Source organism: Ursus americanus, chromosome 30 (assembly GCF_024610735.1).
Source record: "Ursus americanus isolate L20-20 chromosome 30, mUrsAme1.1.p, whole genome shotgun sequence".
Classification (NCBI taxonomy): Eukaryota; Metazoa; Chordata; class Mammalia; order Carnivora; family Ursidae; genus Ursus; species Ursus americanus.
In genome coordinates, this window is record NC_142156.1 from 10943054 (window position 1) to 10969581 (window position 26528).

Below are 26528 nucleotides of genomic sequence, written 5' to 3' on the forward strand. Positions count from 1 at the left end.
CTACTGCTAGTATTATTAACTTAAGTGCTGCAAAGACTTCTGGGGCCAGAGAAATCCCCTAACTCAGTGTATTAGCTTTCTCCCCATTAGGCTGACCTAAGTCATGGATCCAATCCCTGTGCACACTAATTAATTTGTTTTGCCTTATTAAATGTATGCTCTCTTAGCCTAATTAGCAAATGTTTCAGTTCTATATTTCACGAAGTGTAGAAAACAGTAGACCTACAGATATTAATATTTGTTCTTAGGAAAAAGGATCAAATAAGGTTGGGAGAGACTTGGTTAAACAAAGTGAAACATTTTTTTCCTGCAGGACTTGTCAGAGTCTTTTGTGTTCCAAAAGGATTTGTGCCTTTCTAAAAGGCAGATGTAATACTGTATTAATCTTAACAGTTTGAGCTGCAAATGGTAGAGGCCCAACTGAATTTAGCTAAAGTACAAAGAGAATTTATTGGTTCAAGATCTCTAACTCCTAGAATTGTATATACTTTAGGATAACTGGATCTGGAGGTTCAAATTATGCCACCTAATCTCTTTCTCTCTCCCTCTCTCTCTCCCTTTTTCTCTCTCTCCCTCCTTCCCTCCTTCAGTCCCTCTCTCCCTTGTTCTTTTTCCTGTATTTTCTGTTTATCTACTTGAACATCTCTTCTCTGTTCGGCTTTATTCTTAGGCTTCTGCATTCGAAAGCGATATTGCTCCATGGAAGTCTCAAGCTTACCAAGGAAAAAAAAATGTTTTTCCACAATCTGCCTTTTTTTGGGTCATGGACTGATGTCTGATTCAATTGCTGTGGCCTGGGGTATGAAGTAGTCTGAATGGACAGGTGGAAATAAACTAAGCATGGGAGAGAGGAAAGGCATTTCCCCAAAAAGAGTTGCAATGAAGATAAAAGACTATGTATCCGCTCTGAATATTTAGCATTTCACCTTACTGGGCTAGTATTAAGAAACGCTGACTTTAGAAGGGGCGCCTGGGTGGCACAGCGGTTAAGCGTCTGCCTTCGGCTCAGGGCGTGATCCCGCCGTTACGGGATCGAGCCCCACATCAGGCTCCTCCGCTATGAGCCTGCTTCTTCCTCTCCCACTCCCCCTGCTTGTGTTCCCTCTCTCGCTGGCTGTCTCTATCTCTGTCGAATAAATAAATAAAATCTTTAAAAAAAAAAAAAAAAAAGAAACCCTGACTTTAGGGGAACCTGGGTGGCTCAGCCGTTAAGCGTCTGCCTTCGGCTCAGGTCCTGGGATCAAGCCCCGCATCGGGTTCCCTGCTCGGCAGGAAGCCTGCTTCTCCCTCTCATACTCCCCTTCCTTGTGTTCTCTCTCTCGCTGTCTCTATCAAATAAATAAATAAAATCTTAAAAAAAACAAAGAAATGCTGACTTTATACAAACTCAGTCTCATCAGAGGAAAAAGAAATCACCATTTTGAGCTACTATTTTTGAGTATCAGTTATGTGCCTGTCACTGTTCAGGAAATTTGGATACAAAGATGAATGAGATCCAGTCATTGTCTTCCCTAAGTTCACAGTTTGGGAAGCAAAGATCTGAGGCAGACAGTAAGCAGCTGGGCAATATTCTAGATATTATAACAGAGGTATGAATAAACTGCCACAGAACACAGAGAGACTGCATCATCCTACCTTGGTCATGACAAAAACACTACACAGTGGAGGAGACAGGAGATGTTTATGCTGAGTTTGGGAAGAGGCCAAGTTTGAGAAGGGCAGGTTATCCTGACACTGAGCCCTGCCTAAGAAAATTCTTCTGTTTGTGAGCCCATGGTTTAATCTGGAGGCAAATGATAGCTGTGGGATTCTAAAGCAGCCTGTATGGTCAGGCAAGAGATGGAGTTTAAGAACACCGGAGCTACGCTGGACTCCTGACTTACATGCCACCTCTTCTCCAACACCTCTCCAGAGAGTTTCCAGCACAAAACAATGGACTATGAACACTGTTGCTTAGTGCCTGCCCAGGAAAGTTCTTCAACCACTTCCTCCAGCTTCCTCCAACCCACTCCTCCATATGGGTTATCATATGACCCAGGCTGAGCCAATCAGGTTCTGTATTTTCCTATACACTGTGATTGGCCTAGGGGTGGTCATGTGACCCAGATACAGCAAATCAATGTCTTATCTTGTATTTTTTAGAGACATATTTGAAGGTAGTTGATTTGGGGGGGGGGCGGCTACTGCGGGTAACCAGAGGAAAATATGAATCTGGGGTTGCCCCAGTATCCTTCTATGCTACATGCTTTTGCACCTTAAGTTGGATTTCTGTCCCTTGCCCTCTAAAATGGTCGCTTTCCTCCAACATTTACCCAAATGCCACAAAACCTCCCTGTAGGTTCTGGAAAAGGGGAGAAAGCCTATATCATACGGAAGGAAGTGGTACAACCAGTAGGAACAGTCTTTGGAGCAATGCTTCGTAACTGCCATGCTCCTCAGAACTGTGACTGTGATCAGGCAGTCAGAGTCTGTCAATCTAATTCAGCTTTCTTGAAGCACAACTCATCCCCTCTCCTTTCAAGACCCACCTAAATTCACACCTGCCTCCAAGTCTGCCTCCACCTCCCGTGAACTCTTCACACTGCACAGAGTACCCTGCATGGAGGAGCCCAAAGCTGACAATGTCACTTGTTGCAGAAACCAAGGTGTATCACTCAAGTTAGCCTACAAGACCCTCCAAAGCTTGGCTTCTGACAATGTTCCAGTCTCATCTCTCACCACTCTTCACAATTTGCCCTCCACCAACACAGGATGGCTCCTCTTTCTCTGAGAACCTCTTTTTCTCTTGGAAAAATCCCACCCATCCTTTAAAATTCAACTAAGCTATCTCATTACTTCTATCCCAGGCACCCTAGAAGGACTTGTGTGTACCCCTATCACCACAACCTCCATAGGCTTTATAATCATATGCTTGGATGTCTGTTACCCCATGAGAGCAAGGGCCTTGTCTTCTTTCTCTCATACCTCATACCCAATTCATATGCAAATACTGTCAGCTTGACCTTTAAAATGTATTAATATATCCTAAATCCAACCACCTGTTATCACTACCACATACCACCTTGGTCTGAGCCCCTATCATTTCTCACTTACATTGTTGCATTAGCTTTCTACCAGGTCTCCCTTAATTCTGTCCTAAACACCTTCTAGGTGGTTGTCCATTGTCAAAACTGCAGTCACAATGAACCCTGAAAAACCGCCACTCAGTTCTTATTGGTCCTCTTCTCAAAACCTTAAATTGAGCTTCTCATTCACTCAGGAAAAAAAAAAAAATTAAATCCCTACAACGGCCTACAAGACCCTACATGATCTGGCCCGTGTTCCTACCTGATATCATCTTCCATTCATCTCCTCCCCCCTCAGGCCACACCAGCCCCAAGTGGTCTTCAGGCAGTACCTCAAGCACACCAGGCATGCTCCCGCCTCACAGAGCATACATTTATTATACCCTCTGCATAGACTCTTCTTGCACAAGTCTTGGTCCCTCACCCTCCTTCAGGTCTTTTCTCTGATGTCAGGCTTTCCCAGATATTCTGTTCAAAACATCCCCTTCTTCAACAGTCTCTATCCTCTTTACTTATTTTCTTAATTTTATACCATCATACCATCTATTTTACTTGCTTATTTAATTTATTGTGTGTCTCCTGAATAGTTCCCCATCCCTAAAAGATAAGCTCCTTAATGGCAAAGAATTTTGAGTGTTCTGTTCACGGATATATTCCCAGTGCCTAAAACAGTGCATGGCGCATAGATGCCCAGTAAATACTCATCAAATAAATGAATAAACAAATGAATGAGCAAATTATTGGAATACCAAGTTTTAGCATATAGTAGGCACTCAATATAATTTATTGAGTCAATTAATTAACTAGTGAAGGCTTATGATAAATCTAACAGATTTTTCCCGGCATTTTCATGTTTCTCAGTCCCCTTCTCAAGATTCCAGGTCTCCAGTCTCCTAATCAATTGTCCATGGAGATTTTTGCCAGTCTCTGATGTGATTCTGTAAATGTCTTCTCCAGCAGTAAGAATAGAGTCAATCAATGAATAGTGGACGATGAAGGGTCATATCTCATCTGACAAAAGCCCAGCTCCATTCAGGAGAATCTGTCATTCTTAATGACACAAAGTCAGGCAATGCCACAATTCTTTATCATGAGTTTCTGAAATACTGGGCTGGACATTCAGGTGCACATAAAACTAACTAAACTCTTTGGATTCTAGGGTTCTATAAGAAGGGCTGGATGGAGAGAAACTGATATCGCAATCATCAGGATAGCCCTCAAAGCACATGGGGAATATATTGGAAGACAAACAGATTTCCAAACAAATAGAGATATGCACATAGAGAATTTGGCATTAAAGAGTAATAATTAGCATGAACACAGAACTTAATAGTTTGTAATAAACTATCATGTGTATAATTTCATTTGGGCTTCCTAACTACCCTGTGAAGAAGAGAATATTATTATCTCATTGTGGTCGGCTATATTCTGGTTCCAAATTATTTGCTGCCCTCCCTGTAAGAGGGTTATATGACCCTGCTAGCCACCATCCGATGGCTCTGCCTCTCTGTGGGAGAAGTATAATGTCCCTGCCCCCATGGTAAATGGAATGTGAGCAAAAGTGAATATAGGGGACATATGAACAAAAGCTTAAGAGACATTGTATTACTCTATACCATCACTCCTTATCTCTTAGGCACAAAACCAAGATGGGAAGTGGATGATTCTTCATTTTGGAGCTCAGAATGAAGAATCTACATGGAGAAGATCCATAGTACCATAGCTGGGAGCTAACCACAACAGCAATATGAATGAGAAATAAACCTCTGTTGCCATAAGTCACCAAGATTTGGGGGACTATTTGTTACCACAGCATAACTAACAACTGACTAACACACCCACTTTACAGACAAAGGATCAAAGGTGTAAAAAGATCCATGACTTTCCAAAGGCATTCACCTAATAAGTAGCAGAGCTAGGACTAAATTTCAGGATGTCTCACCCCCCAAACCATGTCATTTTACTACATCATTCTGGTTAAAAACAAGGTCTGCTTCTGCACATCTCCTAGAGTAATCTGGGAAACTGGGTAGTACCACACTCCAAGCTGGTGTGTCTTTCACTGATGAGAGCCCTTTCCTCCCTGAGCCCCTGCCAAGTCAGAAAAGGGTTCTAAATTTCACAGTTATTTAGGAAAACACAGTTGGCTCAATATAGCTGTTTTCATAAACTGGTCTCTGGAAACCATCCCAGCCCAGGGTAAAATATGAAATTTAATCACAGTGGGAATTTATCCAGTACCACCAAGCCCCATTGACTGTTCCTCTTGTTTCCTTTTAGGGCTCAATTGTTTTCCAGAAGCCCATGGATGGGTCTGGAAGTGCTCTGGGGGGCACAGGATCAGAATGTTAGCTCTACTCAGGCCTTTCATTCTTTTGGAATCTTGCTCTATATTCTTAGGAAAAAGAGGGACATCTGTAGACCCAGGCAGGCTTACTACCAAGCTAATATTCCTAAACATGTTTACATTCTACACATACACAATTTGTTCCTTAGGAACACAGTTCAGTACATAAACATTTAATTCTCAGGAGCTAAAATCTGGGCTACAGGTATCAAGCATATAAAGAAATTGTCCATGTCACCCAGGCAATCTGACTATCTAGCAAGGTTTCCAAGAATTCTACAAAACAAATGTCCTTGGGCACCCCTGTTACAAAGTAAAGGTTGGTGGTGACTGGAGTCTGCTCATGGGGAGGGAGGAGAGAAAGATTTAAGTGAACTTGGATGTCCCACTTCCTTACTATTAGAGCCCCAGGATCACATACAACAAAGTCCAAGAGGTAATCAGCTAACTCTGGCCCTGGTTATTAGTCCAGGAGCTATGTAGGGATATGCAATGGAAGTTTCATCTACTTAATAAACAAACCTTAAACAGACACTTCCCTAAGCACTTTGTAAATATTCTTATTTAATGCTGGCAGCAATTCTCTGAAGTAGAAACCCTTATTATCCCTATTTTACAGATGAGGAAACTGAAGCACAAGGGGGTTAGGTGACTTGTCCAAGGTCTAGAAGCTAGACACAGAGAAGGCAGGATTTGGACCCCAGAAGTCTGCCTCCAGAGTCCATACTCTTTACCTCTATGTGACGATGCTTCTGGGTGTCATGGAAGAAGCAGATCCTGGCACAAACTGAAATGGATCAAATGTGTCTGGCAATGGCATAGTTTCTCTTCCAGTTTGACTCCACTCAGAATGAGAGGGGGAAGATTCCACCTCCCAAAGTAGAGGGTGAATGCAAGGCACTTTTCCCACATTTCATGTCCCTGGGAAACTTCCAGACCGTGACCTCTCAATGTGCAGGAAGAGAGCCACTCTTTGTAGTACTGTCTCCATAGGACCTAATGCAGCGTCTGAATCAGAGAATTCTAGTAAATGTTTGTCAGAGAGAAGGAAGGAAATTGGGGCGGGGGGGAGGAAGGGAGGGAGCATGAGAGGCAGGGAAAGAGGAATAAGGGAGGAAGGAAGGAGCTACTTAGTTCTCAGTTACCTATCATCTTATCTCCAGTTAGGAGTTAGGTGAGGAGAGCCTCAAGTGTTGCTACCGCAACGGATGTTTAGAGATACTCTCAAAATAAGTAATTTCAGCAACTGCCATGGCTTTTATCCCCACTGGCTCTTCTGCAGTATACTCCCCCTGCTTTCCAGATTCCTTAGTTACTGCTGAGCAACCACACACACACACACACACACACGCACACACAAGCACATGCATGAACACTCATACACATGTACACACACACACAAGTACATGCATGCACGCTCACAAGCACATGCAGGCACACATTTGTGCACATGCAGACACAAGTATATGCATGCACACTCATACATATGTACACACACTCAAGTACATGCATGCACACTCACACAAGCACACTCACACATGTACATGCACGCACAAACACACAAGTATATGCACACATGTTCACACAAGCACATGCACACATATACACATGCATGCAAAGTACATGTATGCACACTCGCACACATGTACATGCACACATGTACATGTGCAAACAGATGAGTACATGCATGCATACTCACATAAGCATATGTATGCACACACATATACATGTGCACACATAAGTACATGCATGCACACAGGTACATACATGCACATGCATACACAGGTACACACATGCACATGTACATGTGCACACAAACACACAAGTACATGCATACACACACACACACACACACACACAAACGCTGCTTGCCCAACTAGCTAAGACACAACATCTCATTTTCTATTATTCTTTCTTGCCTATAAAGGACAGAGAAAGGACCCAAGAAGGGGCATCACCCTGACCTCTCCGTGTTTTTGGCAGAAGGCATGCCCACAGCTCCAACCTCTCCTCTGGCCATGAGAACCTCAGCGACTAACAGCACTTAGCTGCGGGTGAAATGTCACAGCATTTGAGAACGCAAGAGTCCAGAGGGACCTATTACATTACCATGTCCAAGAATTCTGAATCTTAATTTTGGGGAATCTGTTAGTGCCCCTCCACGGCCTGATCCTTCTCATTATACTACACTGTCTTCCTACTCTCGTGTCTTTCCCCAGTACCTCTTTGGAGCAACATCGTCAAACAAGGCCGTATAGCATTTCAGTTCAGAGTGCCAGGACTGATGCCAGGGGGGACTTCGGTTCCATCCTAGGCTCAGCCAGTTACAAGCTGTGGAGCTTTAAGCTCATGTCTTGCCCTCTCTGAGCCTCACCTCTGTCATATGTAAAATGGAAATAAGAATAGAACTATAACATAGAATTTTTTATGGAATCAATGAGATAATGCATCTAAACACTTAGCACAGAGTCTAGCACATAGCAAGTACTCAATAAATACTTATGATTATCTTAATTCTTCAGGCTTTGTCCCTACTCCAAACAGCAGCATCACGTTTGTGATGCCACATGATTTCGCTTGTTTCCAGAGTCAGAAAAAGCCCTCCCTTGTTAACCTTCATTTGGAAAGCAATTTAACTCTCTGACATTAAAAATTAAAATATAAACAGCCCAGCGCCTGATTTAATGGACAATTAAAAATTAAATTAACAGTTAGTAAGTGATGAGCTAATTTCGTTATTGTAACCACATTAGCCTCATACTTGGAGGAATACAAAAAGGGGAAATAGACCCCTTAAAATAAAAGAAAAATTACAGGCAATAAAAGATTTAAACTCGTATATCATAGCCTTGACAGATTCATTCTTTGAAGCCACTCGCCCCAAAACTCAGTTGTCTGATATTCATGCAAAAATGTTTAGATGACAAAGTAATGAGAATTAATGACCTGGTAGAAAGACAAAGAACACTAACATAATATTTTACTGTAATATATGGCGCAAACAGCTTGGTAAAGCAGCCTGGGTCACCTCAACCCACGCTGGTTGGTGGCCTCAGGAGAGACCAAGGATTTTCTTACCTTGTCTTCAAACACGTGGATCTGCCAGAGGTGCTAATTGCAGGTCTCAAGTCCACACTCTCTGTTGGGATCCTTGCACTCAGCTCTGACAGAAGGGGAAGATGAAAAGCAGCCCACACGACCTGGAGAGCCAACAGCAGAAGACAGGTTCTGGAAGAACTGTCCCACACTCCAAAGAAGTCACAGAGCTCAGCTTTTCTTCCCACACTTTCCCTGTTCTGTACCTGCTCTCCTTCTTCCCCCAGGGCCTTATTACTCTCAAAATCACTTTGTCATCATTGAATTTTAATGTACCTGTCCTTCTCGCTGGTCTAGAAGGTCCAAGAGTTTAGCGATTGCTTCTGTCTTATTTACCATGATATGCTAACATACGACATCGTTTTTTGGCAGACAATAGGTGCTCAGCGTTTGTTGTCTTGAATTGATTTAATGTAAATGAATGAAATATTTGTTCAATCTCAGATGTTAAGGATTCAAGATGCTGCCCTTTTTAGAGTCATTTGCCAGTTGAATAGGGGGATTGGAGATAACCATACTGAATCCAAAGAGATTGCTCAAGCACAGTGTGATTTCAGGCATCAAGAAGTGGCTGGGGGCTAAACGGAGAGTGTTGGGAGGGGAGGCTTCCAAGAACTCATCAAATCACAGCTTGTAGATGTCTATCTGCTCCGATTACATGCTGGTCTGGCTTCAGTGAACAGAAACTGTCTTAGGAGCAAAGGACACCACTCCGTTCTCACAATGTGTGAAGTGTCTGACAAAATACGATCTGATTCTGGTAAGATGTGATCTGAATGAGGCAACCTTCTGCCCAAAGGGTCCTCCTCTCCTCCATTTTTAAAGATCCCTACTGTCATAGTCTCTCTTTGGAGTAAAGGACATTTGTGGGCTTTTGGTAGCCCAGGATCCATTCCCTGTAGCTTTATTATGAGCTCCTTAATTTCCTTTGGAAGAATTTCCTCTCACTCATTGTGTGTAGTTTTTTTTGTTTTTTGTTTTTTGTTTTTAAAGATTTTATTTATTTATTCGACAGAGATAGAGACAGCCAGTGAGAGAGGGAACACAAGCAGGGGGAGTGGGAGAGGAAGAAGCAGGCTCATAGCGGAGGAGCCTGATGTGGGGCTCGATCCCATAACGCCGGGACCATGCCCTGAGCTGAAGGCAGACGCTTAACCACTGTGCCACCCAGGCGCCCCAGTTTTTTGTTTTTTTTTAACGTTCACTTAGCCAGCATATAGTACATCATAAGTTTTTGTTGTTGTGTTCAACGATTCATTTAGTCCACTGTGTGTAGTTTTAATACCAAAAGCCAAGGCACTTTACCTCCCATCCACAGGTATATGACTCAAGTGTAACAGAGCAGCCCTTTCTGCTATGACTTTGAATATTGACAGCCATATGGAGACAAAGTGGATGACATCACTTCTTCCAGAGCGACACATTTTCAAAGACACTGTCCACTTCATCCCACCCAGATACCAGAGCATTACTTTCCCTTTCAGAACTGGGTTCCCCAGCCTTCTCATTGATTCTGGGATCCAAAAGCCTTCTAATAAATTTGTTTTCTGCTTCAATTAGCCCGAGTCTGTTTTAACATCTTTTAATCCAAGATCTCTAACTAGCATTTTTGGCCTGCAGAACGAGTGGTGAGAATAAGAGGAAGCCCAGATGAGGGCTCTCATCCAGTTACACAGCTAATTTATCATGTGTATTAGTTAGCTTCTTCCAAGGAAAATAACCCTAATGAATTCAATGTCTAGTGAAAGTGAAAGAAAGGAGGAGGAGAAATAATAGGGTAGAATCATGAGGATAACAAGTGGTGGTAAGAAGCCAATAGAAGTCTTCTAAGACAATCTTTTTTTTTTCTTTTGCCTATTGTGCTTTGCTTTAATCCTAAGTAAATTAACAGATACTAATCAATTTAGCCTCAGCTAGGGAGAGAGGGATTCTGGGTGACTAATAGGACTTAAAAGGCTTTCCTGATACAAGTCCTCCTCAATCCCAGTTTCTCAAGTCTCATTTTCCAGAGGGTCCAGGTGTCCAGCCATGGGATCCTCACCTTATCTCTACATAATGGTCCAACCTCACAGCCCTCACAGGAGGAAAACCTCAAGGACATACATTGTGGGGACACCACATCTGAAAATGTCACAGCTGTCCAATGGTCCGTATGTCAGCAAATACACGGGAGGCTTGGGAAATTGGCCTTCCACCTTTAACTGCCACCAGTCATGGGCCACACGGGTAGTATTAAGCTAGTTTATGGAATTGAGTATCAGACAGAGTCTATACAAGGAAGGAGAAGCAAAGAGAGGGTCACATTTGGAATGTCATTCAGTGTCTGCCTCCACATCCTCTGTCGCTTCCAATGACCTCCTCCCAAATGCCAGCTAATTGGGCCGTGTGCACGCTATGTGACCCAAGAACGGTGGATCCAAAACATGGCCAATGCCTTATGGCTCCTGTGACCTGGGATGAAAAGGTACATTTGGCCAATCAGACAAAATTATAAAGCTGGGAAGACCGAGATGGCACAGCATCTGAGGATGAAAATACACCTTGAGATATGAAAGACAAACCATTAATAATCCAAACTGTTGCGAGAGCAGAAAAGATGAAGAATGGAGGAAACTAGCCAACAGAGAAAAAGGAGATTGAACAAATGATTAGAACAGAGAGAGGATGAGAGAGAGAGAGAGAGAGAGAGAGAGAGAGAGAGAGAGAATCAGAGAGACTAGTTCCTAAAGCAGCCGCAGGTCCTGACAGCTTTCTGGTTCTAATTAAGGTTCACAGCTATCCTAACAATACACCTCTGTTTTTGGAGGTAACTTGAAAGAGTCTGTTTCCTGTAACCGAAAGAACCAAACTGAAACAAAGGGAATCCAGTACACAAAGACTGAGGTGAAGAACAAAGGAGTCAATCCCAATTTTCTCTGGCCCCTCGCATTCTAGCCAGAAACAGATCTGTCTAAAATAACGTCTTGTGCCTGAAGCATGTTATATTTCTCAGACTGTGTGCACTATTATCCCATTTGAGCCTTATGACAACTCTCTGAGATAATAATGTTGGACACACATTCATTCAACAAGCATTTGTTCAGCCCCCACTGCATATATCACCGGTGCTCTTCTGAGAGTGAAGGGAGGAAGGAAAGAAAGGCCAAAGAATGATGGGCCCTGGGGCGCCTGGGTGGCTCGGTTGGTTGAGCATCTGCATTCAGCTCGGGCCATGATCTCAGGGTCCTGGGATTGAGCCCCGCATTGGGCTCCCTGCTCGGGGAGGGGGAGGGAGTCTGCTTTTCCCCCTCCTTCTGCCCCTCCCCCCTGCTCATGCGTGCTCTCTACCTCAAATAAATAAAATCTTAAAAAAAAAAAAAAAAAAAAGAATGATGGGCCCTGCCCTAGAGGCGGCGGCCAGCTGTGGACAGAGATATCTGCATTTTACAAATGAGGAGACAGACCAAGAGAGGGTGCAGGTGTATTCAAGTTCACCCAGCTAGTCAGTCAAGGGGATGAGATATTAGCTCAGGTCTCCTGAAATCATCACCTCTCTAGATTTCTATTGCAACAGGATCCTGCTTCTCTCATACCCATGACCCCACAAGGGATTGGCAAACTTTTCCTTCAAGAGCCAGACAGTAAATATTTTAGGCTTTGCTGGCCATTTTCAGTCACTATCATGACTACTCAACTCTGCTGTCAGAGCACAAGAGCAACCTTAGACACTATGCTCACAAACAGGCATGACGGTATTCCAATAAAACTTTATTTACAAAAAAAGTGGCTGAGATTGCATTTGGTTGGGTTGACTGTGGGCCATAGTCTGCCAACCCCTACTAAACCCTGTGTGCTTGAAGGACCCTCCCCCTCCCACAGCTATGACCTGCTAAGAGTCCTGAGACCTTTAAAGAAGACAAAGCTGTGTGGATCAAGTAACATTTAGATATTTTATTAACCTTATGGTGCTTGACTGAGTGGACCACAGGAGAGACAATTTGCCATCCCTAACCCGACTTAGAAATGGATCATTTCACATAGATAATATATTTTCTCGAAGAGACTCTCAACATCCCAGCTGCCCATCACCATAACAACCCACACTCTATAATGAAAAACTAGAAGCAATAACAATAAGGGAAGAATTCAGGCACTGACTTTTTTGGATATAAGTTTTGACATTTCAAGTTATGCTACTAACAGATTAGTCATCGGTGTCTTCAAATATCCTGAATTTCTTGGATCCACATGCTACATGTGTTTTCCTAAAGGCCAGTAGTCACATATAAAGAATCTTAAATTATCTAGAGTATGTATACACACCAAGAAGAAAACTCAGTCTGTATCAGAAGAGGCAAAAATACAGAATCAGAGATGATAGATACACTAAAAATTAACTGAGGAAAGCTCATAAAGGCTGTTGTATAAACACAGACAATTTAGCTTTATGCAAATTACTGGTGGGGTAGATAAAGAGAAAGCCAGAATTTATTTCACATTTTCCTGTCCTTCAGAAGAATGCATTCCAATTCTGTTTGAATAGTAAGCCTTCTTGTGGAGAATGTTATGACTTTTCTACCAACAGAGTCCACAATGATTAGGGGGATGAAAGACTCCTGAGTTAGACACATGTCCAATCCACTTCTGCTGGGTCACCAAGTCATGGACGTGGCACCCCTGTCTTCTATATAAGCAATTCCCTGATTCTGAGCTGTAGGAAGGGCTGAAGGGCACAGAATAATGGCGGCTGTTTGCCCAGGACAGAGCCTTCAGAAACATCCTCTGCCCTGTGCCTCCCTGAAAAAATGTGGAGGGAAGCTGCCTCTAAAAGCTCAGACAAATTCTGCTCACAATACCCTAACTCTTGAGGAAAATGGTTTCCTGGAAGTGTTGTTTAGAATTCTCAAAGCTGTTCCTGTCCAACTATCACGACAGCTTAGTTTCGGACAATCCCTTCCCTCCTTGCTCTCAGAACTTCCATGGAGACTCTATAAAGGAGGGGGAGAGGCTAGCGAGGTGCATCTGCCTGCAGTCATGGGTGACCTGGGGGCTGCCATTTCAAGCTCCCCAGCAGTGGTGGCTCATGAATGTTTTATTAAATACCCTCCTTGGGATAGTTCTTAATTAAGGCAAAGAGCTACTCTCTTTAAGGCTACTATGAGCATCTTTTCAGGCTTCATGTTTATGGGACTGACCCTTTTCCTTGCTTGTGTCTGGAAGGTACCAAATAACAATAAAGATAATTATAGTTGACATTTATTAAGCCCTTACTATGTGCCATGTGCTCAGCTAAGCATTTTACATACACTGGTAGCATTTAATCTGGAGAACACTTCCGAAGTAGGTACAAGAAGTATCCCCGTATTACAGTAAGGCAGGAGATTACAGTGCTTAAGAGTATGAACTCCAGAGCCTGATTCCCTGAGTTCAGACTCAGGTCCTCTACTTACCAGCTATGTGATCTTATGCAAGTGACTTAAACTTTCTGGTTGTATTAGTCATCTATTGCTGTATAACAAATAACCCAACAACTTAGTGGCTTAAAACAATACTCACTTATGATCTCATAGTTTGGGGTATGGCCTAGCTGAGTCCTCTTATTCAGGGTCTCTCACTAGGCTATAATCAAGGTGTCAGCCAGGGCTTCGGTCATCAGTTATGACTGGGGTAGTATTTGCTTCCAAGTTCATTCAGCCTTGGCAGGATTCAATTCCTTGAGTGCTTGTTGGACTGTTGGTCTCAGTTCTAATATGGCAGTCTGCTTCACCAAGGCCTGCAATCTGAGAAGGCAACTGAAACAGTCTTCTAGCAAAGTGGAGGTCTCAATTTTTTGTAACCCAACCAGGGAAATGGCATCCCATCATCTTTGCCATATTCTATTATTTAGAAGCAAGTCATTAATCTAGTCCACTCTCAGGGGGAGGGAATAACACAAAGGCATGAATTCCAGGAGATAGAGATCACTAAAGACTACCTTAGAAGTTGGCCTTCCAGACCGGGTCTCGGTATCCTCATCTGTAAAATGGGGATACTGGTGTTACCTTGGTAAGGCTGCTATGTATATTAGATGAATTATTACATGCAAAAGCTCTTAGATTGGAGCATGGCATAAAAAAGTGTTGGCTATTATTATAAGGAATAAATATAACACTGAGAGTTTAAGTCACTTGCTCAATGTCATTTAGCTAGTGAGGGCCAGAGTAAGGACTGAATCCAGACAATATTCACTATTTTTCATCTGTGTGCTTTGAGATGCAGCGTTGACCAAGTCAGACACAGTCCCTGCTAGCATGGGACATCCAGTCTGGAGGAGGACAGACATCCAAGTAAGAGGGGTGTCTAACCTAAGTGTGGCTTGTTAAGAAACGTTTCCTTAAGGTTGTGACAGACCAGCTGGAATTGAAATGATAAAAACGAATTGGCTGGGTAAAAGGGGAAGGAATCATGCTCCAGGAACTGAGAACAGCCTTTGGGGAGACTCTGGGGCAGAAAACCCATAAACTTGATGACATTATTCTCAAGTCTTCCTCTCTAGTCTCTTATGCACATCACATACTTCAAACGACAGGTCACATAATGCCTCATCCGTGCAGGTATCCAGTAGTTTTCCTTTCCAGTATCCGGAAATATTCCAGCTATTCTCCCAAAGCATTTGTTTCCATCTTGGAAGGAACTGTCACGCTGTTCCGCTTTGTCCAGTTAAGTTTGCCTCTGAGGTGCCTTTCCACTACTCTGCTCGCCTAGAAACTCCTTGAGGGCAAGGTCCATGGACCTCTCATCTCTTCCTCTCTGGGGGATGTTCACTTCAAACTTTGGGACCAGGAGACAGAGGTAGAAAGGAGTTTGGCTCTGTACACCGCTGCACCTTTGGATTTTATAACATTTGCAGGTATTACTTATTCCAAAAGGTAGAAGAAGTAGAAATTAGCAATAACAAGGGGAGGCAATGTTGCACAGTTAGAACAGCATACAGTTTGGCATCAGACATGTATACTTGTGCCTAGAGAGTCTAGCTGTGTGATTATGTGCAGGTGTCTTTACCTCTCAGAGCCTCTTTTTTCCCCTATAAAAGGGGATTATACCACATCCTTTGAAGGGTTGTTGTGGTACTATATGTGATATACCCAAGTGAAATACCCAGCACACAACAGGAACCATGATCTCAATAATGCAAGCCAGTGGAGCTATTATCTTTCTTTATCCTGCTGGGATTTTAGATGGTTTAGCTCAGATTTTCCCTCCTCTACCTGCTAGTGGCATGGGGATTTTCCAGTACTGAGTTAAGCATTTATCTTAGGTGAAGGAAGAAAGCCAGGTCTTTAAAGATGTACGAGATGGAATTCCGGCAGCCTCCCCTACAGTGTTTTTCATGCAGCTGAGCAAAAATGAAGCCACACAGGGCAAAGGATGCATGTCAGGAAGCCAGGATGCCTTCCTCATGTAAGTTCCCATGTTGGGAAAGGAATCTGAGCACACCAAGGGTTTGCAGTGGAGCCAACTTTGGTGCCAGGCAAAACCCGTATGAAACAGATTTCCCTATAGACTAAGACTCCGGAGGACAGGGCTACATCTCTTCGTACTTGCATCTCAAAAGCTACCACTAAGTGCATGTCTTGTAAATAGTTACCAAATCACTGATCTGGCCAGCCAGCTATTTACCCAGTCCTCCAATTTCTCGTGAGCTCTGAAATTCTTCAATCGATTCACACACACTGAATTCCCTAGTTATGAACTCAAACTTGAACCCCCACACCCCAACACACACACAACACAGGTGGGTTTTTTCACAGATCTATTCTTCAGAGCGGGGTTTGTAGATGAGGGGCAGCTGTACATAGTGGCTAATAATCCAGCACTGAAGTCAGACATATCGATGTCAAATCATGGCTGTGCCACTTCCTAGCTCTGTGACCTTGGCTAGGTCATTTCCCATTTCTGGATCTTCATTCCCCCAAGTGTACAAAAGAATAACAACAAATAGCTAATATATATTGGGTACTTATAAAATACCATGTGCTGAATGAGTCCTTTACACATATTCATTATTAATGGTACCGACTTCATACAACTGATATGCAAACTAGGTCAGTGCTCAGCACACAGAGAGCAGCACAGTCATTGCTCAATAAATGCCACTTATTGCTGTTATTATTCTGCAACTGGGCCTTGAAGGCTTAACTTCTACTTCTTGGTCCACTACCAGCCTGATACCTAAGACAACTTCCTAGTCACTGCCATCTACCCCAAACAGATGGACAATCTTCCAAATAGAGAAGAAAAGCTCAATCACGAATCATGGGCATTAGCGTTTGCAAGGTTACTGATACCCGCAATTTCTGGCAACAGGTGTCATTACAGCAATACTAAAGACATTTACAAAAATTCCCTCTGGTCTAATGTGAGACAAATGCCGACGGTTGTCCCTTTTAGCAGCGTCTGCTGCCCTTAGGGATTCACATGTTAAAACACTCACGTGGCAAAAGCCACATCCTTCCTCAGGAGGAGCCTCTGCTACAGTAGCTGTTTGTAACAGCACAGTTGAATAGCATTTTCCATTGCGTATAAACACGCCTGCCTCTGGTACGTGCCAGAAAGATAACTGGCGGCAGAAGCCCCTCTCTCCACTCTGGAGCCCCCTCCCATCAGGTACCATCCGGCCCCCGTGATGAACCCCACACCTGCTAAATTGCTCCTAACCTCTCTCATCTCCTACTGTGCATTACCACCTCACTATATCACAGCATTAATTTGATTTATGGCCCAGACGCCCCACCTGAGGCCCGAGAAGATGGCTCCCCTCCGATCGCTTCCATCAGCGGCGTAAGTGGAAAGTAATAAAAACCCATACGTGGCTCAGACTTTCAATTTCAATTGGAAATTGAAACTGTGCAATATGATTAAAGTTTAATCTGCATCATCAATAAACATGTGTGGTAAAGCAATGAGGGTTGCTTCACCTCCTGGTCGCAGGCATGGATTTGATGACAGCGTGTTTGCTGTCTCTTGTCCAAACGCTGCATTTACTGGGGTTGCACACACCGATATACACGCGTGAGCATGCAGGGAGTTGGCGTAGTTGTAAAAAAATATGAAAATAATCATATGGACATGATGGGAGAAAAAGGTTGCTCATGCTCAGATGAAACTGGATTGAATCAACAGCTCTATATGGATTTGCTCAGGTGCAATGGTTTTTTAAGGCATACGAATACCCATGTATTCATTCATTCATTCATTCATTCATTCATTCATTCATTCATTCATTCATTCATAAAGTATTTATTGAGTGCCTATGGTGTGTCAGATGCTGTGCTGGACCCCACAGTCATAATGGTGAGGGGGAAAGACAGGCACCATTTTTGCTTTCATGGAGCTTATAGTAATGGTTGAGCAGAATGTCAAAAAATTAGGCAATCAAACGTAAAATTGCTCCCACACTAAGCGCCTACATTAAAGAAGCTTATAATGTTCTGAATGCTGTAAAGAGGGAGATGTGACCTATTCTCTGAGGTCAGGGAGAGCTTCCTGGAGGTGCTGATGATTGAGCTAAGGTCTAAAGAGTGAGTCATGTGGGGTTCACTAGGCTGGGGGTAGAGAGAGGGGCTGGGGGCGGGGACAGACAGAACAATGATCCAGCCACAGGAGGCCATATATGCAAAGGCTGGGAGGAAGAGGAAGCATGGCAGATCTGAGGAAGGGCTGAAAGAAGGCAGAGCAGCTAGAGCAGAGAGGAGAGGAGACTCAAGATGAGCATAGAGATTTGTTTAGAGAAGTCACAAAGGACTTTGTAGGATGTGGCAAAGGACCTCAAGTTCTTTTTCTATGTGCAATGGGAAGCTTTCAGCGGGCTTAAGCAGGGTGGTTATGTGATCTGTTTAGAAGGCTGATGCACAAAGAAGGAACAGGAAAACAGAGTGGATGGGCAGAGGCCAAAGAGGGGGCTGTGTCTGTGGTCCAGGGGAAAGGGGAGGATAACCTGGACTTAGTGAGGACAGCGGAGGTGCAAAGCAGACACACCTGCTACCAGGTAGAAGTCAATGCCTGCCCTTCAAACACATAATAAATCAGCTTATCTCATCTCCAGTCTCATAGCCCTTACTCAATGTCTCCATCACCTCCATCAGCATTCCCAGACTCCAAGAAAGCAAGCCCTTCAATACACATTTTGGCAACTCTGGCTTCCACTTCCAAATTTACCTGCATCTTTACCCCATCCTTACGTATGTCTGTTCCTCCAGTGGGTAAAAGATAGACCATGTTTGCTTTGACCTCCAGACTTTTGCACACATTGTTCCTTCTTCCAAGAACACCATGTCCCCATCCCCTTCACCCAGCTAACTTGTACTCAGTTTCCACATCTTTGTTCAGGGTTTTTCTTTTCTTTTTTTTATTATATTATGTTAGTCACCATACAGTACATCCCTGGTTTTTGATGTAAAGTTCCATGATTCATTAGTTACATATAACACCCAGTGTTTTTCCTTTGAGAATTCTTCTCTGACCCTCTCTAAACAACTGGCTTGGAGAGACCATGTATCACAACACCGATAACTGCCTGCTTAGTTGGATCTTAGCAACCAGTAGACTGGAAAAATCTTGAAGAGAAGACCAAGCCTTGTTTCCCATTACATCCCTCAGGACCCTGTACAATATCTGGCACAGAAGAAGAGCTCAGTAAATATGTATCAGATGATTGGAGGGCTCTCCCTTCTTTCTAAAGTCAACCCCTTCCCTCATGCTGTTGATCCCAACTCTTGCTTCTTCAGTAAGATCTTGTTTGTCAATTGTCTCTTCTCTCTTGTATATATTCAAGCTCACCCTTTTAACTAGATCCTTGTTTGTAAGAAATTCCCCATCCTAAAGAGCACCTCCATTCAATCCTAGCTTCTCCCAAGGATAGAAGCATCCCCTGAGCTTCTACTTCTCAGTAAAGCTTCTAGAAAATATAGTCTATATGCTCTTTTTTTTTTTTTAAAGATTTTATTTATTTATTTGACAGAGATAGAGACAGCCAGCGAGAGAGGGAACACAAGCAGGGGGAGTGGGAGAGGAAGAAGCAGGCTCACAGCGGAAGAGCCTGATGTGGGGCTCGATCCCATAACGCCGGGACCACGCCCTGAGCCGAAGGCAGATGCTTAACCACTGTGCCACCCAGGCGCCCCTACATGCTCCTTCTATTAGCCACATCTTACTTCCTTTACCATCTGGCTTCCACTCCTACAGTTCCACTGAGATAGCTCTAGAGAGCCCTGAAGACCTCCCAATGCCAAGTTCAGTTACTGTTCAGACTTTGTTCTATTTGACCCCTCAGTAATATTTGATGCTTTTGACTACCTGTCTTCTGCTTGAAACTCTCCTATCCCTTGATTTTCACAGTAATATTTCCTGGCTCATCACTGACATCATTGGCTGTGATATTTCATTTATTCCCCTTTAGTGAACTTTCAGGGGTTTTCATGCCATTTCACAGATGAATAAACTAAACATACAATAAACCATGTGATTATGAAAAAATGTTTCAAAAGTCTTCATCTGTTGGAAGTAATACTTTTGAGTGAAATAATATCATATCTCAGAACTGCTTTAAAATACCACAGATGTAGTCAAATAGCATTAGTGTAATTAAAGAGGTAAGCATAAATAAAAAATAAAATAGTTACATGATTCACCACCATGATTCCATCTTATGAAGACCCCTTTGGAGTCCTAAAACCAATGGTCTCACCATATATGTAAGCATACTTTAGAAAAATAGACTTGTCCAAGGGACAATGGTCTTTCTAACCACAAAGATCAACAACTTCAGGTGATGGTCTTGGTCTGAGCAAAGGTTCATAGTGTTCTGCCTTACATAAGGAAGACATCGAACCATAGCGTGTATGTTACAATGGAGGAAACATGTAACATGGATATGTAACCAGGAGACCTGAGTTCAATGTTTGACCCTGCCAGGATCCACACATGGGACCCTGAATGGCATATTTATCCATGCTGAGGGAAGTCTCACCATATATGTAGGTATACTTTAGAAAAATAGACTTGTCCAAGGGAAATCAATTTTGGATCTCTTAAAGCTTAGAAATTATAACTATCAAGAAATTTGAAATGTCTTGTTATTTGTAAAGAAAGGCAGTGTGTTGCCACAGGGAATGGCAGGGGCTCTTAAGTCAGTCAGTCCCCTGCTCCATGACTTACTAGCTAGGTGAACTTGGACGGTCACCAGGGGCTTCAGAGTCAATTTCTATATATGCCAAAATGGGAGAGCAATTCATACCCTACAGGGTTATGGAGACGATTACAATGTGGAAACACATGGAACACAGTAGATAGCTCAAAATTCTTACTGGGGGGGGGTGGACAAATGGGAGGCGGGGAGTACTACTGGCCCTCCAGGAGAACCTTAGATTGGTCCCTCTCCCCATTTCCTGTGCATCTTACTCACTCAGGATGATTTGCAGTTGGTGGCAAATTCAGCCCTGGGACCAGAGATCTGAGACTGGTGATAAAACTGTCAGCCAAGATTTGCTACATCTTTTTTTCCTCCCCCTAGTCTCCCATTAAAAATGATTTGTCGTTAGGGCGAAACATGGGAAAACAAACGTGATTAAAATTTTCCCATATTAAATACCTGCGTGGCAATGGCAGGCCTGAACTGAGCTCTCTGGAAAGGCTCTGATTCATCCATCTGGAAGGGGGATGAGCAGCTGGCAGCATCAGGAAGCAGAGCTAGAGTCTGGGTTTGTTTCTCTGCTGCCTCATACACATTCCCACATCTTCCTTCCATCTGGTTGACTTCATCCCATTGACTTGTCAAACACAGGTAGGGCTACTTGCGTTTGTAAGTGCCCCTGGGCACATGCTGGAAGCCACTGAAAATCCCAACTGGAGAAACTGCCTTCATCCCAGGCTTCAGTGAAAACTCACAAATGAATTCCCAGGGAAAATTAAACACACACACACACACACACACACACACACACACACACACACACACACACAGGTATAGCTAACCAAGGATTAAATGTCTGGGGCAGGGATTGGCATTACAGCACTGGAAAGGTGGAAAAGGTAGGGAGGGAGGATGTGCTCTACTCTCCTACTCTGCCTTCTCACAGGTGAACAAAATCTCTTGTAACTTTCAGAACTGTGATAGATCTGTCAAAAATCCATGAGGTCAGTTACACAGGTTATAAAACTCCCTTCACAGCTTTTATGTCTCTCAGAAACCTTTTGCTTCCTAAAGGTCTGTGTGTGGTAGATCAATTGCAAAATCATCCACAATTCTTCATTCCTCCCTGTATCCATGCCCCTTGCAATATGGCTTTGCAACTCCTATCACTGAGAGGCAGACACTTCCCAATCCTTGATATTGGATGGTCTTGTGATGTGCTTTGGCTAATTGAATGCAGCAGAAGTGAGCATGTGCTGGTTCCAAGGTTAGGGCTCAAGAGATCTTGTGCACTTCACTTTCTCTCTCATAACAAGCTTAGGTTACTCTACTGGATGACGAAAGATACATGGCCCAGGGACCACCCATCAGTTACTCCATCCAATAACCAGCTAATTTCCAGATATGTGAATGAGGCCTCCTAGACTAGCAAACCTACAGCCAACCACCATCTGCACCATCTGACCATATGCTGATGAATAAACCCACCTGAGATCAGCCCCTCTTGTCCTAGACTAGAACTGCCCAGCTTACCCACAGACTAACAAAAATAAATATTTATCACTTGAAGTCACTGATCTTTTAGGTGGTTTGTTGTGCAGTAAAACTAACTGATATGAAGTCCATATGTGTTATAACGTACCATGTCCATCTTCATCACACACGTCTCCCCTGACTACCCCAGAAATAGCTTCAACTAATCACAACCCAAAATTGAAAGGAGTATTGTTATTTGGCTCTGTAGAATATGGTAAGAATTTTGCTTCAGGTGAAAAGCCCTTCCTAAGGGCCCAGACAATAGCAATTCTTTCTTAAAGAGGCCAATGTGGTCCATATATGCAATGGAATATTACTCAGCCATCAAAAAGAATGATTTCTCAACATTTGCTGCAACATGGACGGGACTGGAGGAGATAATGCTAAGCGAAATAAGTCAAGCAGAGAAAGACAATTATCATATGGTTTCACTCATTTATGGAACATAAGAAGTAGGAAGATTGGTAGGAGAAGAAAGGGAAGAAGAAAGGGGGGGTAAACAGAAGGGGGAATGAACCATGAGAGACTATGGACTCCGGGAAACAAACTGAGGGCTTCAGAGGGGAGGGGGTGGGGTAATGGGATAGGCTGGTGATGGGTAGTAAGGAGGGCATGTATTGCATGGTTCACTGGGTGCTATACGCAACTAATGAATCACGGAACTTTACATCAAAAACTAGGGGTGTACTGTATGGTGACTAACATAATATAATAAAAAAATATTTTAAAAAAAAGCGGCCAAGTGTTCAGTCACTCAAGGACCAATGAAAAGATAAGCCCTTGTCCTACCAAAGCCACCTGAGCATGATGTATGGGGCTTCTATTATCCCAGTAAAGGCACAATTTACTGAACTGGTTTCTTCTCATGGTATTTGCAGTATGGTTGATTGATAAGAAATCTTGGGTAATAAGAGAAAGAACCACAAGCAGAAGTATATTTTAGTTGTGTTCACCATACTCATAGAGCTTTCCCTTCCCTCACTTGATCACCAAAGAAGGGGAGGGTTGATCTGGATTAGCCAGGCCAAGGTTGGCAAGTTGCCCTTCCACCCACTCTTTCTTCTTTTCATGAAATTGGAGAGAAGATATTACTTCTTACCTCTTGGGGAGGGACATTTCCCTCATTCCCTTGCAATCTAAGGGGGAACCAAAGTGAGACCCAGAGGAAAGGCTCTCTATGTGGGTCTAGACATGGGCTCCAGCACATGAGAGTATAAATGGTGGTTTGAGGGTAGGATCCACATGTTCTCTTAATGGCATATATGCTCTTAATATACCCCTGCCACACCTGCTCCAACCCAAAGGCCTTTTGAGGAAATGCCTCTCTCAGTGGACAAACACGACTGGGATTCCATGCAAGAATAAAGGAGGGAGTGTATGGGAAGTTCTTGGACCAAAAAGAAATTCAAGTAGAATGGGTTACTGATGACAGGACACTGATGATGGGAAGGATGGAAAGGGCATCAGTGATGTAGAAGGCTTGGAGTTGTAGATAAAACTGCATTTGTTAGTATACCCATGGAAACACTGGTCTGTAACAAGAGTGGCTGAGATAGGGCTGTCTTTGACATGAAGGTATCAGTCATAAACTGGTCACAAAATGGGAAGTTAAACACATAAGGCGAAATGCTTGAAGTGTTTCCCTAAACAGAAATCTTTTCTCCTCAAATCAATCTCTAATTCCGCAACTCTTAACACTGTCAGAATTATTATTACAAGACCCATTGTCAGAATTATTATAACAAGGCTACTTCTCCATCTTCTGGCCCCTGCTTACCCTCAACAACCCCATTTCCTAACTCTCCCCTTCTTATACCTTACCTTCCAGCCATTGTTCCACCATGGGGAAGGCTGGGGTAATTCCTCTCTCTGGTTTTGTACAGACAAATTGTCTCTATCTGGGACCTTTGTGTTCCTTCTCTCTTCTTAGATAACTCATTCTTCCACTCATCTTTCCTAGATAACTCCTCCTCATCCTTCATGTCTTAGCTGAGACATCCTCTTCTCCTAGAACTTGTGTCAGGGGACACTTGGATGGTCATGCTTCAGCACGTGGAGAATTCCTGGGCATTTCCTATGTGTCATTGCTTCTTTCCCTTGAAGATACAGAACTGGATAAACTGTCACTTGAGGATCATAGTACTATAAGGCTTGGGCCATGCCCATGAGTTAATTTCTGTGAGTTACAACAAGGGAAGAAACAAAACCATGACCTTTAAATTCATCTTTTTATGACCTTTAGGTCATAAAAAAATTTTGCATGCTTACTAGTTATTTCTAACACAGTATATAGGAAGCCTGCCCCCTCAGTGTCCAGATGTAAATACAAAAGTTGTAATTGGATGTCATCACTGTCAATAACTCTGGGTACAAATTGGAGGGCAGGTCACTCCTCCTAAGGAAGGAACAGTGAAGTAGTGAACAGGCAGTGGTCAAGAACGAATCTTGTTCTGTCCTCTTACCCTAAGACTGAGGAAGAAGAGGGGAGATGCAGGTGCTTTCATTGCAGTTAGAGCTTTGAAATCAATTAAGGAAGAGCCTCATGAGCAGAGTTGAAAAACCAATGGGGTAATTTCCAATTATTTCTTTACGGTACCTTGACTAGACAGTAAAGGGGTTTCTTGAAAAAAGAAAAAAAGAAGAAGAAGCTGTACTGTACTGATTGATTTCTGTTTCTTGGAGTTCTGAAGCTTTCCCTGACTGCTTTATAAAAAGAAGCAATTAATGAATGTGCAACTGGCAAGAAAACAGGTGTCCAACCTGTTGAGTGAGATTACCCCGAGAATTTTTTTCTAATCCTGCTAAGAACAGGTTTGGGGTTCCTCCTCTATCTCCCACAGAACTTGTGGAGGGTAGAGGCAGACCTCCTCCCATAGTCTGTTTCTATTCCCTCTCCTCACTATCAGACTATGAGCTTCTTGAGGGCGCGAGCTGGTGTTTGCTGGTCCTCAGAACTTATGGGGATGTTAACCTATGAGTCAGATGATGATCAAACACTTTCTCCTTGAAATTGACCTAAGTCTGGGGATTTTCCTTCTTTAGCAGCCAAGTCATTACCCACTCCCCCTGGGTTTGTGCATCTGTCACATTTGCAGCAGCTGGACTAACATCTTTGGGGTTTTGCCATATATTCATCTCTTCTCTGACTCATGGGTCAGTTCAGTATTCTTTCAGCCTCCAGAGAGCTGAGCAACAAGAGAGGATCTGACTACCGGTTTGGTTCAGGGCAACATCCCCAGATCAATCAATTACCAGCTTTGGTCTCACCAATTCAACTGACTGAAGCAAATGGCCCTTGAATCTATCCGCTTGTGTATTTTCTAGTGAGCAAATGACCCCAACTGGCAGTTCACCTGCCTTAGGTATCCAAGAACAGAACAGGCCTCAAATCTCAGTCCTGTAACTTACTTGGGAAAGTTACTTATCCTTTGTGTTTCAGTTTTTCATCTATAACATGGGGATAATAATAGTACCTCCTCTACAGACTTGTTATAAGGAATTAAAGAGAAAAAAATACACATATATAGTCTTCAAGGTACATGAGTGTTTGCTATGATGATAGTGACAATGATCACATTAAGGATGGCATCATCAATGATACAATGATACTTCACCTGTTCCATTCTTGGAGAGTGTCGATTGCCTGGGAACTAGTCCAAACAAGATGAAGATTGCATATGGACCTAGTACATATCTGATACCCAATACTGACCTAAACATAATTAGCATCCTTTGGGCAGGTTGACAGGATGTTTCTGTGTCCTTGTTTATGTTCCTTCCCCCTTGTCTTTTAGTATTTTTATCAGCTGGTAATTTGCTATGCACACACATTTCCTATTGACAGGGAAGTCAGAGAAAGTGCAATCTTACAGCTCAGATATTAGTTCAGTTGCTGCGAGTCTTGGTGGTATGATTGATGGGAGTTTTATTGCAAACCTAAAAATCAGCATTCCTTTCTCCCTGTTTTGGCATGTCAATGTTTTGGTCTTGCGCAACACGTCCTGGAGCACTGAAGGTAATAGAGCTCTAATGTGCTTGATGGCTTTGCATCAAAGCCGGTCAATGCACCATTGGCATCGACTTGGATGACAGAAATGACTAGATTAACGACATTAAGACACCCACCACCCAGTAAGGACAAAGTCCCAGAACCACAAACAGAGAGAGTATATGCCAGTAGAACACCAACTCCACCAACATTTATTGAGCACCTATACAGGCGAGGCTTAAGCCAGTACATCTCCTAGGGCATGAGTAGGTGTGAAATAGATTCTTGTTGGATGAATGAATGGATGGATTAATGGAAGTGTGTATATTGCAAATCACTGAGGAATCC

The 26528-nt window shown here is 43.1% G+C and overlaps 2 protein-coding genes across 2 annotated transcripts in view; both read right to left on the bottom strand.

Annotated features, from left to right (window-relative positions):
• The window catches only part of LOC123788314 (serine/arginine repetitive matrix protein 4-like), a 175196-nt gene extending 166349 nt beyond the window's left edge, over nt 1–8847 (bottom strand). The window contains exons 1-2 of the mRNA XM_045791622.2: nt 8785–8847; nt 8491–8612 (exon numbers count right to left, since the gene is read on the bottom strand). Coding sequence (XP_045647578.2) covers nt 8491–8612; nt 8785–8847 — 185 coding nt within the window. The remainder of the gene's footprint in view (nt 1–8490; nt 8613–8784) is intronic.
• Nucleotides 8492–26528, bottom strand: part of SUDS3 (SIN3A corepressor complex component SDS3) — a 403092-nt gene continuing 385055 nt past the window's right edge. The window contains exon 16 of the transcript XR_015722320.1: nt 8492–8612. The gene's annotated coding sequence lies outside the window, so the exon portion shown is untranslated. The remainder of the gene's footprint in view (nt 8613–26528) is intronic.